We start from the raw sequence: 15,205 nt of genomic DNA on the forward strand, positions 1-15,205 counted from the left end.
CCACTTGGTGATTCTCACATTTTGTGCTGAATAACTACCTGAAGAACTTGGTAAAATTCAGATTCCTGTCCCCATTCCCCCAGATTCTGATTGGTAATACCTCACTTTAACATGTTTCTCAAGTCATTCTGATGCTAGCTACTCCCAGATAAAACTCTGAGAAACTGCCTAAACAAATACTTCTCAAAGATATTGACATTTTGTATTTGTGTTACGTCTTTTACCTAAGAAAAAAGGCTCCCCAGATACCTCACCTCTTATTTCCAAGAAAACTCCACAGCCAGGCACAAAAGCTGATGCCATTTAGTTTTTAAAATAAGGGAAAAAAAATAGTTGGGTTGGGTTTTTTTTTTTTTTTTTGCTTTTGTTTAAGTACATTCTTTGATGAAACACTTCAGAAAACAAAGGTAAAAGATGATACACTTTAGGAAACAAAGTAAAAACAGATTTCAGAATTTCTATAGTTAATATAATTTCACACTTCCTACTCTGAGAAGTTTAAGAAAAGAAACAGAGTCACGGTATAATTTAAACACATGGATGAACTAATCCTTCTGTTCCCACAGCTAAATTATGGTCTAAAACAATACATGGACCAGAACTTGGAAAAATGCTCAACTTTATCAACCACTGGCTGAGTAGCAGCTTACCTACTACCTACAGCACACAGCGAGCACTGTTTCTGGGCAACACCTGAACCAGAATCACATAGATAAAAATATGGTCTTACGCCTCATCCCACCATCACTGAAACAGAATTTTTGGGCTTCGGTCCTGGGACTTTATATTTTAACAAGTTCCCCCGGTGATTTTCAAGTACACTAAGGTTTGAAAATCAGTGGTGAAGGAAAAGTAGAAGCAATTACTGGTAACAGAAGAATGAAGAGAGCAACATAACACCCTTAAGTATATTAATAAATCCTATAACTTGGACTTTATTTGCAAATTATGACAACAATTTAATACCACTACGCACCTATTAAAATGGCCAAAATCCCAAAAAACCTGAGAACCATCAAATGTTAGTGAGAATGCTGAGAACAGCATCACCTGCTGGTTGGAATGCAGAACGGGACAACCACTTTGAAAGACAGTTGGTGGCTTCTTAACAGAGCTAAACACAGGCTTACCATATGATCCAGCAACTGCACTCCTTCATATTTACCCAAAGGAGCTGAGGTCTTATATCCACACAAAAACCTGCACGTGGATGTTTATAGCAGCTTTATTAATAACTGCCAAAAACTGGAAACGGCCAAGATGTCCTGTAATAATTGAACGGAAAAATAAACTCTGGCACATCCATAACAATGAATATTAGTGACAGAAAAGGAATTCTCGAACCACGGAAACACACAGAAGAACTTTAAAGGCACACTGCTAAGTGAGAGAAGCCAGTCTGACTACATACTGTATGACTCCAACCGTATGATATTTTGAAAAAGCCAAAACTGTGGAGACAGTAAATGATTAGTAGTTCTCAGGGGTTATGAGCAGAGAAGGATAAAAAGGTAGAGCACAAGGGTTAGGGCAGTGAAACTACTCTGTATGAAGCTGTAATGTTCATACATGTAATTAGGCATTCACTAAAACGCACGGAACTATACATCACAAAGAGTGAACCTTAGTGTAAACAATGGGCTACAGTTAATAATAATGTACAAAATTTGGTTCATTAATTATAACAAAAAGGCAAGCCCCCAAACTATTTTAATCATTGTGGGGCAGGATGTGAAACTGACATTCTGTATTATATATATCCAAATATTCTGTATCCATGTGATTCTGGCCCAGGATTTAATCATCCTCAGACAACTCTTTTAGAAACAGTACTTATTCTATGCTATCTGTAATCTTTGCAAATCAGCTGCTGGTCAGTAAAGATCAGCATTTTGCCAATGCTATACAATGAATTTGTAAAGCAAGATGTTAATAATAGGAGAAGCTGTGTACGTGTCTGTGTGGGGGCGGTGGAAGGGATTACATGAAACTCTATACTACCTGCTCAATTATTCTGTAAATCTGTACTAAAAATGAGGTCTAATTATTCTCTTAATAATAAAGTCACAACCCAGCAATGCACAGCATCAGTTCACAGCAATACACAGGAAAGGCTACCATACTGATGCCTGTACCTTGTCATGCCTTGAGAGCTGGCCAGAGAGGAGACAACAAACACACGTGACTGTAACAAAAGAAAAGCAGAATCCATGTAACAAGGCATGAACACTTCAAGTTGAGCAGACACGCAAGTGGAGATGCACAGGGCCTGCATACTGACAGCACACTTCCAGAAAGCTTTCCAGCAGTGCTCAGAGCATGATACTACAGAGTTGGCATCCATCCTGGGAAGCAGTGGCCCACATCCTTGTTCCCCTTTACTCTCTCTTCTGGGAACAGTCATCTCTAAATGGCCTTGATCCCCAGGAAAACTACTAGAACCTACCTCAAGGTCAAGCCCAGCCCCTACACATTATTAGTGCAGGCTTCCTGCCTTGGTGGCTCCTCCCCGCATGGTCCACTGACAAAGCCCAGCTTACAATGTCCATCTGTATGTCCAGGATCAGTCAAGTTAGCTAACTGAGGTGCTGGCCGTTTCAGTCTGATCTGTCTGCCCCGCTGGACATCCCGCCCTCAGAAGAAACACACAAGACTCTGCATTCCAAAGTCACATTGTCCAGGAAAACTTCCTAGAACTCCCAGGGAATCTTGCTGGGCTCTGAACCTACCATGCATCTAAGAGACCCTGAGGGGAGCACTGAGGTCATACCAGACATGCTCCCTGCGGCATAAGGGCCCAGGGTGCCTGACTTAAACTAAGTTTAAGGGTGCCCCTTAAACTAACGAGGGCAGCTCTATTGTTGCCTTTTCTCACACTCAGGTGTAAGACTCTAATTAACAATTCCATGGAGTTAAAATATATACATGTAGAGCGCCTGGGTGGCTCAGTGGTTAAGCGTCTGACTCTTGAGTTTCGGCTCAGGTCATGATCTTACAGTTCATGAGTTCAAGCCCTGCATTGGGCTCTGCGCTGAAAGTGCAGGAGCCTGCTTGGGATTTCTCTCTCCCTCTCTCTCTGCCCCTCCCCAGCTTGCTCTCTTTCTCGCTCAAAATAAATTAAAAAATAAACAAACATGAAATACATATATGGGAAAACCAATGGGCTAAGCCATTATTCCGGTTCTTTCAAACTTAAAAATCAGCGATCTCATCTATAATTATCATATTCATGGAATAAATTCTAATTATCTTCCTCTCTCAACGAAATATTTGAGTAAGGAAGGGCATATGTTTGCCATTTAAAAATACCTAACAAGGGTAGAGAACATCACAAATAGCTTGAAGAGGAGTTTTTTCCTAGATACAATATATTAATCATCACATAAAAACAACACATGGTAACAGAAATGTTTCCACCAGTGAAACCTATAGGCTTTACAGTCCTTAGTTGGTTCATCTTTACAGCATTTTTTGCTGGCTGGGAAGGAAAGATGTTCTTTTTCATAGGGCTGAAAACTGAGGTGGATGAAGTTAATAATGAGACTTAAATGCAGAAATCCCACTTAGTGCTCCTCAGGCAATGGGATGGGCCAGATGTGAATTTGAGACCCTACTCCATCGCTTACAATTAGGTATCTTGGCTGTTTATTAAGCCTCTCATATTGTTTCCCCTCCATAAAAGGAGTTAATAGCTTTGTGAAGATTAAAGAAAATATTGTGTATAAAGTGCCCAGCAATACGTTGCACCTAACAGATGCTCAATACATGCCTCCCCATTCAACTTCCCCCTGCAATAAGCCATGAGGCATTCTTACAAATGGACGAGTGTTTAGGAACAGCAAAGAAGAGTGGATTGTGTGGATTATTTCCTTACAGTACTGGGCTCATTTTATAAATGAAGTTTTGACAGTGACATTTAAAAACCAGTCCTGGTTTTATAGGTGACCCCCCACAATGCCCACAATCAACTCCCCTTTTCAAATGCATATCCTAACATGATCTAAACAGAAATGACTCCCCTTCCAAGACTAATTAGGATGAAAAAAATTTTCAGTACTATATAAAAAAACTTTCACTATCATTTACAAATAAACCCTTTAAGTTTAAAAATCTGTTTTTATTTTAAATAAGTTGTTTGGCAATAAGCTAATTTTAACAATTGTTAATTTATATACTAATTTTTAACGAATAATCTGTTTAGGCTAGAAATTAATTTATGTGACTCTAGATAAAAGAGTTAGGAAGAGGGTGCCTGGGTGGCTCAGTCAGTGTCCGACTCATGATTTCAGTTCAGGTCATGATCTCACAGTTCATAAGTTAGAGCCCAATGTCGGGCTCTGTGCTGACAGTGCGGAGCCTGCTTGGGATTTTCTCTTTCCCTCTCTCTCTACCCCTTCCCCTACTCATGCTCTCTCTCTCCCTCTCTCTCAAAAATAAATAAACATTTATTTTTTAAAGTTAGGAATCTATACCTAGCACAAAGTCAGATCTCAATAAATATGTCACATGAAAGAAGGAGAAACCTGCTACCATTTTTACAATAATAGAATTAAAATGTTGAGAGGGACTAGAAGGATTATAAGTGGAACTTTCTAATTAAGAATAAACTAAAGTACAAAGAAAGCAAATGACTTGTCTAAGATTATAAGAAAGGTAGCTATACCAAGAAAACAATATAACTGCCATTTAAAATCCAAATTTATTTTTTTATCATCTTTTAGAGCCTAAAGTTTATATATAGCTCATTTCCATGAACATGAAAAATTGACTCCTCAATAGAAAAAAGGACACCCCAGTCTTTTATTTAGTTTTATACTTAATCAAAAGCAACAATTATGCATAGCAATTAAGATAAATGACCCCAATTATTTTGTGATATAATATGGATATGATTTTTCTAGTCTTAATCATCAAATTAAATTGCCATGGATACTTTTATAATAAAGGAATCAATAAAATTAAATTTGTAAAAAAACCAATTAAAACTTAAAAATCAATATTTTTTGAGTGAAAAGTATGCATCGGGTCTGTTCTATGTACTTTACAAATTTTATCCTCACACCTTTAATCTTTACTATAATCTTATGAAACAAAAAATAGTCCTACTATCCCCATTTTACACAGTTCACGAGCTGGAGTCCTGAATCAGGCTCTGCCCTAACAGCCTGCTTGGGATTCTCTCTTTCTCCCTCTCTCTCTGCTCCTCCCCCACTTGTGCTCTGTCTCTCTCTGTCTCTCAAAGAATAAATAAAGGTTAAAAAAAATTTTTTTAAATACATGTGAATCCTGATTCCAAATCAATATTAAAAGCAAGGCAGAGTCAGGGGGGTGCCTGGGTGACTCAGTTGGTTAAGCCAGACATCTGACTTCAGCTCAAGTCATGATCTCACGGTTTATGAGTTCGAGCCTCACGTCAGGCTCTGTGCTGACAGCTCACAGCCTGGAGCCTGCTTTGGATTCTGTGTCTCCCTCTCTGTCTGCCCCTCCCCTGCTCACACACTCTCTCTCTCTCAAAAACAAATAAACATTAAAATTTTTTTTTTTTAAAGCAAGGCAGAATCACAGGCCTGATAATCTAAAAGTGGTACTCAGACCTGTGATTCTGTTCCTACTATGTTCCTACTGTTTCCATTTAAAGAAGAAGGAGATAAGACAACCACAAGAGTAACTACAAAAGGAAATCCAAGTCTAATATCGTCTATATTTTTCTACCTCCGCTGACAAGGTCCACTGCCAGTACATGCTGCAAAGAGAAATAAATATTACTAAAGAATAAAGAAAAACTGTTTTGTTTTGTTTTGTCTTGTTTTTTACTCCTTCACACCTTATTTGTTGCCTACCTGAAATCCATGCTTGCCTCTCCACCATGTGCTTAACACTTTCGGGGGCATGTCAATAACAGAAACAATGTCTCCCACCTACAAGAAAAAATTTTAAGTGAAATATTTTTAGTTAAATTTTAAACCCATTATTATGTCTAGAATTTAAATGTGAACCATAACAAAAAGTTAAGTTCCACTCTCATTCTGTGGCTAATTATTTCTGGAAAAATGTAACACTTACTTCTGTAAAGAATTTAATAATCTTAATGATCGGTAAAGAAGAGGTCTAAAAAAGGTAAGTGGTTAACCTACGTGTAGTAACTTCAGAAAGTCAGACTTACAGAATAGGATTTTTGAATGTCAGGTTTCACACCATCACCACCACTTCCGTTAAAATAGTCACTACTGTTACTAAAAGTAAAAGTGATCAGATCACTACAAGGGATAGTTTAAAATACTCATACTTAGAACCACCATAACTTTTATTCATAGACATTTAGTGAGCATTGACCATGTGTCATGTACTGTGCTGAGTACATATCTTATTAAATCATATATCAAAGGCCTAAGATATCTACAATTACTTGGTTATTCTTAGTAAGTATAAAATTTGACAAACTAGTAAGTTTATACAAACTTTTACAAAATTATAAATATAAAATCATAATAATAGTTCTTAATAATATATTTAATGGAGATCACATTCTTCAATCAAAATAAGTGGTGGTCTCTGTGACAAAACATAGTTAAGTGCTTCACAGCAATATTACTGTGGTATACATATTGCTTTTAAGAATTTTTCTTTGTAGGGGTGCCTGGGTGGCTCAGTCAGTGAAGCGTCCAACTTCAGCTCAGGTCGTGATCTCACAGTCCATGAATTCGAGCCCCATGTCGGGCTCTGTGCTGACAGCTCAGAGCCTGGAGCCTGTTTCAGATTCTGTGTCTCCCTCTCTCTCTGACCCTCTCCCACTCATACTCTGTCTCTCTCTGTCTCAAAAATAAATTAAAAAAAAACATTAAAAATTTTTTTTAAATAAAAAAGAATTTTTCTTTGTATATTTACAACTAATTTCCACATCATGAAAGAATCAACTTCACAAAGCTGTATTTGCTCACAGGCATGGCATCTTTTAAGACATACATTCCTCTGTGTATGGAACCTAAAAATCTATACTGTGTTTCTTAAACTGAATAACTGTAAGCAGTTTTTTGTCTCTCATCATCCAGTATTAGAGGAAGAAACTTAATTCCCCTCCTTTTGCATCTGATTGCAAGCAATGCTCATTTCACGTTTCATCTGTTCTTTACCTCAATCTTTGAACAAACAATGAGAAGAAGGTATCACTGGGTATCATATTTAGGTACTAAAAACACAAAACAAAAAGATTGAAACCTGGCTTTCAAGAAGGTCATGGAGACAAACAGGAGAACAATTATGACTGAGTGTAATAAATGAAAGGTCAGATATAAGCCATGAGAACAGTTCAGAATAACATTCAATCCAGGCTCTTTGGGGATAGGTATTTGCATGGAGTAGGAAGAAGATCAAGGATGACTTCCTAGAAGAAATGGGAGACATTTAAGCTGAATTTTCAAGGATGAGTAGAGTCGTTAAATAAAAACAGATGGCATCCTAGGCTGAAAGACAATAGAGTATGGGGAAAGGGCCTGAGCTGACAGAGTCTTTAGTCATTTACCTCTAAAGTCAATTCATCAGGGGCCCGAGCAGTGTACCTCTTGATAACGTGGGCAGCACCAACAGCAGGAGTGTTAATGGATGATTCCTCATGAACTAGAAGATGATTTCCCTTATTATCAATCTATGACAAAGAAAATGAACTATGAGATAAAGACAGGGGACTTGTAAAAGTTTCTCTATCTATAAAAGTGTTCAATTTGATTTAGAGAAACCATAACCCAAAGAATCTTAAAAAAAAAAACAAAACCTAATATTTACTGAGTACTTATTATATGCCAGTCATTGTGCTGTGCATATAACATATGATTCAGTGTAATCCTCATAAATCTAAAAGGTACTCAGCATGATTATCAACACTTAAAGATGAAGATGCTTGGGGCGCCTAGGTGGCTCAGTCCCTTAAGCAACCAACTTCGGCTTAGGTCACGATCTCACAGTTCATGGGTTTGAGCCACCCATCAGGCTCTGCGCTGACAGCTCAGAGTCTGGAGCCTGCTTCAGATTCTGTGTCTCCCTCTCTTTGTGCCCCTACCCTGCTTGCGCTCTGTCTCTCTTTCTCTCTCTCAAAAATAAACATTTAAAAAAAACCTAAAGATGAAGATGCTAAAGCTAAAAGAGCTTATGTAATTTATGAGAAATTAAATACAGTGAAACCTTTGTTTGTGTGCATAATTCATTCTGGAAACATGCTTGTAATCCAAAGCGAATTACTTGTATATCAAAGTAATCACTTGTGTATCAAAGCAAATTCCAAGGACCACTGGCTCAGTTGTAATCACGTGATGTTCAGCGTCACGTACCACTCATATTGCAAGACATTGCTCCTTTAGTAAGTTAAAATACATTAGAAATGTTTGGTCGTCTTGTGAAACACTCTCAGAACAAGTTACTTGTAATCTGAAGTTTCACTGTAATTTTCCAAGATCACACAGCCAATAATGGAAAAACCAATATCTCAATGCAAGTTGGCCTGGTGCTAAATTCCATATTCTTTCTACTTCCCATTCTGACTTGCCAATTTCCACTGGAAGGAGAGAATAAGTCTGCAAATTAAGGAGAAATACTTAACATATTTTCTGGATACTGTGTAACACTCAATACTTAAAATGGACTCTTTAAAAGGTTAATTGTCATTCATAAATAATTGAAAAATATTTTCAATTACTAAGTCAATTAAATATATATATCTTGCTAAATGTACACTTAATACATTAAACACCAAAATAAGAGGTGTCACTGCAATTCCCAAGATACATTAAAATTAGTTTCTTGGATTCTCAAAGAAAGATTTGAGATAAAAAAAATACTCAGTGTAAGACATATCTATCCTTCCAAAAGATGAGCATTAATTCTATTTCTTTGATTCCTGAAACTCAATAGCTATACAAATTAAATTAACATTAAATTTCTTCAGTAGACAATTCAAAAATAAATTTTGATAAAAAGTGAATTAGAAAATACCTCCATCCAAGTAAGGGCAGGTCCACAATTGATCTTGTTGCCAGCAATAGCTGAAAGGCGGGAGAGGTAAGCCATAAGCATCTGAGTGATGGACTAAAGAGAAAGAGAAGATTCAGTGGTAACTCCAAGTCAAGATACTGCACTCCCTGTCCAGGTAACTGGTATAAATTAGTTGTTTTTGGGGAAAAAATTCTGTAGATTTTTAGGCATTTTAATAGTTACAGAGGATTCTTCACAGAGGCTTAAGAGTTCCGTGAAGTGAAACCATCAGCACTTACATAGAAATCCCCTGTCTTGTGAAGAACTTGAACTGCTAGCTCCTCATCATCAGGGGGTCATACTATTATATAGCTTCTAATTTTATTGCTGTCTCTATCTCATACTGAAAATGTAAAAAAATAATCACAGCAGAGGCATACTTGGCTTTTCTGCCAGCTTCCCCCTGGCTACTCTGAAACTCTCCAAGACCTGCTGTAAACTTCCAGGCATGCAGCTGCGGCAGGACAGCCATGTTCATATGTGATCCCACACCACGGGTCCGTGGATTGGTCCAGAAATGGGACCAAACATTAGCTGGCGTAACAAGAGTTACTGCAGGAATTAGGAATTAAGTTGAAAATGTTTAATTCATTCTAGCAGCTGTCTTAAAAAAAGAGATTAAAAACCTGGGGCCTTTTAGTAGTGGCCATGTTCTGAGACAGCTTGAGAAAGAGAAATGGAACAAAGAGACAGAGATAGGAAACAGAGACAGACTTCTAGATTTTCGGTGATACAAAAGAAGCTGTGGTTTTAGAATATTCCTGAGACCCTGTTCCTGTGTCAGTTCTTGCATGACTGATGATGCCTCTACTTTGTCCTACCTACTTAGTTGTCTTGGAATTAATTACAGATTTGAAATGGCTTCCCATCAGGACTTGAAAGATATCTGCACGGTTTTCAAGCTGCTGTTGAGTCTACTGTCAATACAATTCTTGTTCTTTTTTTTTTGTTAAGCATGTTTTTTTGCTCTCTGGAAGCTTTTGGTGTTCTCTGTTTTGGCTGTTGAAATTTCACTACACTGTTTCTACATGCATGTCTTTTCAGTCATTATATTTAGTACTTACTGGGCCCATGTGATCTGAAACATGGCTTTCTTTAGCTTTAGGGCATTTTCTTATATTAACTTTTAGTTACTTCCATCTCCTGTATCCTGCTAGAACTCCTAGGAGAGGGAAGTAGGAACTTCAGGATCTTTTCTCCATGATTCCCACTGTTCTCACACAACTTTTTATCTTTCATTCCCTTCTGGGGCTGTATTATTATAAAGTTTGCTCTCCCAGCTCACTAATGCTCTCTTCATCTGTGTCCATTCTGCACACAGTCCAGCTCTTCAGGTTTGCTATAACTAAAATTAATTTAAATAAGTACATGTTCATTTCTAAGATCTCTTATTTTTTATTTTTCTAAAAATACATTCTCATTCCATGACTGCGATTGCCTCCTGTCTCTCTGAGGATAGTAACCATGCTTCTGAAAGCCCTCTGTTTGCTCTTCTCAATTATTTTATTTATTTTGTTTTTACGATTAAGATTTCTAGTTGATCTGTCTTCTTCAATTCTCCTGTACCTGTTTGTATTCTGTATTTGCTCACCCCCATAAATCTTATCCTATCTACTTTCAAAGATTCCTCACATCGTGATCTCATGGTTGTGAGACCGAGCCCTGCGTCAGGCTCTGTGCTAGGCATGGAGCCTGCTTAGGATTCTCTCTCTCCCTCTCCCTCCCTCTCAAAAAAATAAAAAATAAAGAAGATTCCTCATAATTTTGATGGTTTTTATATTCTGATGTTATAAAGAATCTTTTCCCATTTAATTTTTTTAAAATCTTTTATATTTTTACTAGAAATTTGGCAGGAGTAAAGATAAGGGCACAGATATGGCATGCCATCATAAGCTATGCCTTTCTTTAATTATTAGTGAGGTCAACATTTTTCCATGTTTTTGCCTCCATATTTTATATTCTCTTTGAAGAATGGTCTCATATATGTAGCCCATTATATATTATGAATCTTTTTAATAAAATTACACACCAAACCTACTTTAATTCTAAACATTCTACATAGCACTACAACTTTTTCAGTTATGAAATAAATAATCCCAAGAATCATCCTGAGTGTTTGATATAAGCTTTTATTTAGTATATAGGCAACACTTTCTGCTAATTTATATACAGCGATTAAAGCTGCAAAGAACTAAATGCTTACCTCTGGACTATCCTTCAGAGCATCAGAACGGGGAAGCTCTGAGAGTTGGGAGAATCGTCGGTCATAAATACATAAATGAAGATGTTTATCAAGTACCCGAAAATCTTCATAACTTCTTTTAACAATCCAACTTTTACCCTATGGGTAAGAAAAAAAAGACACTTATAATCTGCCTCTTAGAAAATGCTTATGAATCAGGCCTTATTCTATAATGGCATTATGAGATTTTATATTTTCTAGTGAAAAACTTCTATCAACTTGTTAGTAAATAGGTAAATACTCAAACTCCAAAACAATCTAATGAGTTACACTACATCAAAAGGTCAATAATGAAAATAAGATAAAACTCTCCACTCTCTCTACTGCTCATCAAAGTCCACTGGCTCTCTGGGAGCAGTAACTGCTACATGGTAAGACAGCATGTGGCCTTAAACCCACAAAAATAACCATAAAATAATTTGGGGTGGGAGAATATAATCAAAAATTAAAAAAAAATAAAACCAAGTATTGATAGGTATCACCAACATTTTCTATGACTAAGACTGGAAAATCAAAACCACTAAAGTCCTCATCAATACACATTCAATATGCAAATATTATCCAGAACTCATTATCCTTCCCAACATCTCAGGCTTTCTTCCTTGCCTTGCCCAATCTCACAAGCTCATCAAAAATGAAAATCCAGGGTGCCTGTTGGCTCAGTAGGTTGAACATCCAACTCTTTATTTCGACTCAAGTCATGATCCCAGGCAGGGGTGTGAAATCGAGCTCCACATCGGGCTCCGTGCTGAGCATGGAACCTGCTCTCTCTGACATCCTCTTTCTCTCAATCTTTCCCTCTGCCTCTCTCCCCCACTTGCTCTCACTCTCTAAAATAATTTTTTAAAAAAACAATGAAAATCTACTCCCAGAGCGTATTTATTATTACATTCTACCTTCTAATTTTCTCTTGACTCTATCACTTCCCCTAGCCCAAGCTTTAGTAGGGATGAATATCATTTCTTACCGAGAATACTGCTAATTGTCCTCACCTTTGATCTCCCCTGCTCCCCTTCCCACCACTACAAAATACAAAGCTTATCAGGTGACATTATCAAAAATCCATCGAGAGCTCCCATGAGTCAGCACTGCTGCAGAGCATTTAGTCTGGCAATTTTATCTAATTTTATACAGAGGCTCTCATCTCATAAAATTCTAGAAGGACTGCAAGAAAGGCCTGAGAGCAACCATCTCAGAACTGAAGAAACACTTTTAGTGGAAGTGTTCTCCATGTGCCCCAGCCAAATGGTGCAGAGGCAGAATGCACCACTTCATAAGGCAGAGATGTGAATTCTACACAGAGGTATATTAAAACTAACATGATCAGGAGCGCCTAGGTGGCTCAGTCGGTTGAACATCTGACTTTGGCTCAGGTCATGATCTCAGAGCTCATGAGTTCGAGCCCTGCATCAGGCTCTGTGCTGACAGCTCAGAGCCTGGAGCCTGCTTCGGATTCTGTGCCTCCCTCTCTCTCTGCCCCAACCCACTCGCATTCTGTCTCTTTCTCTCTCAAAAATAAATGCTAAAAAAATTTTTTTAAATAAAACTACCATGATCAACTTGCATAATCCTACTCTGGACTGAAATTCTCTATCATGTAGATGGAGAACAATACCAACTCCTTGTCTGAGAGGGTTTTTAGAATGAATTAAGACAATAACACATGGCAGAGCCTTTTAAAGAAAAGTGTCCTGGTCACTATTCTAAGAAACGCTAGTTCCATGAGTCTGAAATGGGATCCAGTTAATTCTGATGATCAGCCTGAACTGGGAACCACTGATCCATAGGATGAAGTCCAAACATATTTGCATATATCATGGCTTTCATCATCTAGGTTCTGTCTGAATTTATACTCTGATCTCAGTCATTACTCCTCCATGCCCTTTCTCTGCCTCCAGTTATGCTCAATTAGTTACATTTATTCAGTTTATGAGACATTTGTTCCCTTTCTTGCCTCCATGATCTTTAACTGCTGCTTCTTTGGCTATGGAAAGTCACTCTTTTACTCTTTGCTGAAGTAAGCTCCTTTGTTTCCTCAGTTCTAACACTGCCTTCTAACCCAAATATTTCCTAAATAACCATAGGGAGTTAAATACTTGATCCTTTGGGATGGCAAAAATAAAAACTAAAAACAAACAAAGGCAGAAATAAAAGGAAAAACTTAGCCTACAGTTGCAATTATTTTCTCTTTCATACACACATTTTTTAAAACTATGCAACACTTCAAATACCAGAAAAGTAAACAAAATAATTTATCACATACTCATGTCTCTATCACAGAGATTAAACAGATGTTGACTTTTTTGTTTCAAAGCTCTGGATGTTATTTTAAAGAACCAATTATTATAGATACAAAGCACCATTCTTTGTATCCCTTCTAAAAGTAAAGACAGGAGTTGATGTGTATTGTTATCATGCATAAATGCATTTTATACCTTTACCATATATGCATGTATACAGTACATTGTCCAAAACAAGTAACAAGATTTTACTTCCTTCTCTATGAACCTAATCACAAATTAAGTAATTTGCTTAAAGCCTCACATATGTGAGAGAACAGAAATTAAAACGCAGTCAAAAAAAATAAATTTTCATCTGAACAAGGTTTTACGTCCATCATCCATAGTATTTTAAATTTATCCATTCTATCTTCTGATTTGGATTAGGCCTAAAGTGTGTGTGTGTGTGTGTGTGTGTGTGTGTGTGTGTGTGTGTGTGCGTGTGTGTGTGTGTGTGTGTTTTAAATGTATATGGGGAGAGCACCTGGGTAGCTCAGTTGCTTATGCGACCGAATTTGGCTCAGGTCATGATCTAGTGGTTTGAGTTTGAGCCCCACATAGGGCTCTCCACTGTCAGCACAGATCCCTCTATGGAGGCACTGTCTCCCTTTCTCTGCCCTTCTCTTACTTGTGTTCACTTGCATGCACGTGCTTTCTCTCTCGCTCTCTCAAAAATAAACATTAAAAAAATGTATATGGAGGTGCCTGGGTGGCTCAGTCGGTTGAGGGTCCAACTTCGGCTCAGATCATGATCTCACGGTTCGTGAGTTCCAGCCCCACATCGGGCTTGCTGCTGTCAGAACAGAGACTGCTTCCGATCTTCTGTCCCCCTCTTCCTCTGTCCCTCCCTGCTCATGCTCACTCTTTCTCGCTCCCTCCCAAAAATAAATAAAAACATCTAAAAAATAAAATAAAATAAAAATGTATATGAATACTTTAGGTATAGCACAACAAGATCTAATTTGCCCAAGTGACCACACCTTATTTACATTACCTGCATAGATCCTAAAAATATATACCTGAAATCAAGAAATAGCTAAAAACTTGATTATGGGATCAGAATGTCCTAATTGTGAATCCTGGCTGTTTAAGAACTAAATGATGTAAATTAATGTAAAATGATTAGTAGAGTATCAGTTAACAGAAATGGCTCAGTACACGCTGGCTATTACTATTCTTTACTGATTTAGAGAACTTGTTCTCAGTCAAACATTTAGAATTAGAGAACAGAGTTTCCAAACAAAACCCCATGGTATTTAGCAGAACAAATGACTGGTCACCAAAAGCTCAGCAACTCAAAGGAAAAAGAACATTTTTACTGATTACTTTCAAGTACATCAGGTTGTCAACTAGAGAAGTTAATCCATCTTTAGAGGGCAAAGGTTGTTTTCCATACTGGCTGAATTTCCAGCTTTAATATTGGAAAGTAAATCTTAAATTTAATATCGTTATTTGAAGATAACCCATAGATCCGGTGACATTTTGTTTTTGTTTTGTTTTCCTGCTTTCTTTTAGAAAAAAATGTAACATCAGGATTTTAAGTCACTAGTACAAAGGCCAAGCAATCAATCAGGATCAACTTTAAACATGCGTATAGTCATCCCACTGTCTGGGAAGGAGAGAAATAAGCTGACAACTTGGTACATTCACATCTATTACTCCT

General features: G+C 37.4%; 1 protein-coding gene across 8 annotated transcripts in view; it reads right to left on the reverse strand.

The window, feature by feature from the left end:
• ARHGAP32 (Rho GTPase activating protein 32) overlaps positions 1–15,205 on the reverse strand; it is a 297,342-nt gene that overhangs the window by 82,331 nt on the left and 199,806 nt on the right. For all 8 annotated transcript variants that reach the window (XM_023239300.2, XM_045038522.1, XM_019811556.3 and 5 more), the window contains 4 exons: positions 11,225–11,362; positions 8,983–9,075; positions 7,520–7,642; positions 5,841–5,918 (listed from right to left, as the gene is read on the reverse strand). In XM_023239300.2, coding sequence (XP_023095068.1) covers positions 5,841–5,918; positions 7,520–7,642; positions 8,983–9,075; positions 11,225–11,362 — 432 coding nt within the window. The remainder of the gene's footprint in view (positions 1–5,840; positions 5,919–7,519; positions 7,643–8,982; positions 9,076–11,224; positions 11,363–15,205) is intronic.

This window comes from Felis catus, chromosome D1 (assembly GCF_018350175.1).
Source record: "Felis catus isolate Fca126 chromosome D1, F.catus_Fca126_mat1.0, whole genome shotgun sequence".
NCBI lineage: Eukaryota > Metazoa > Chordata > Mammalia > Carnivora > Felidae > Felis > Felis catus.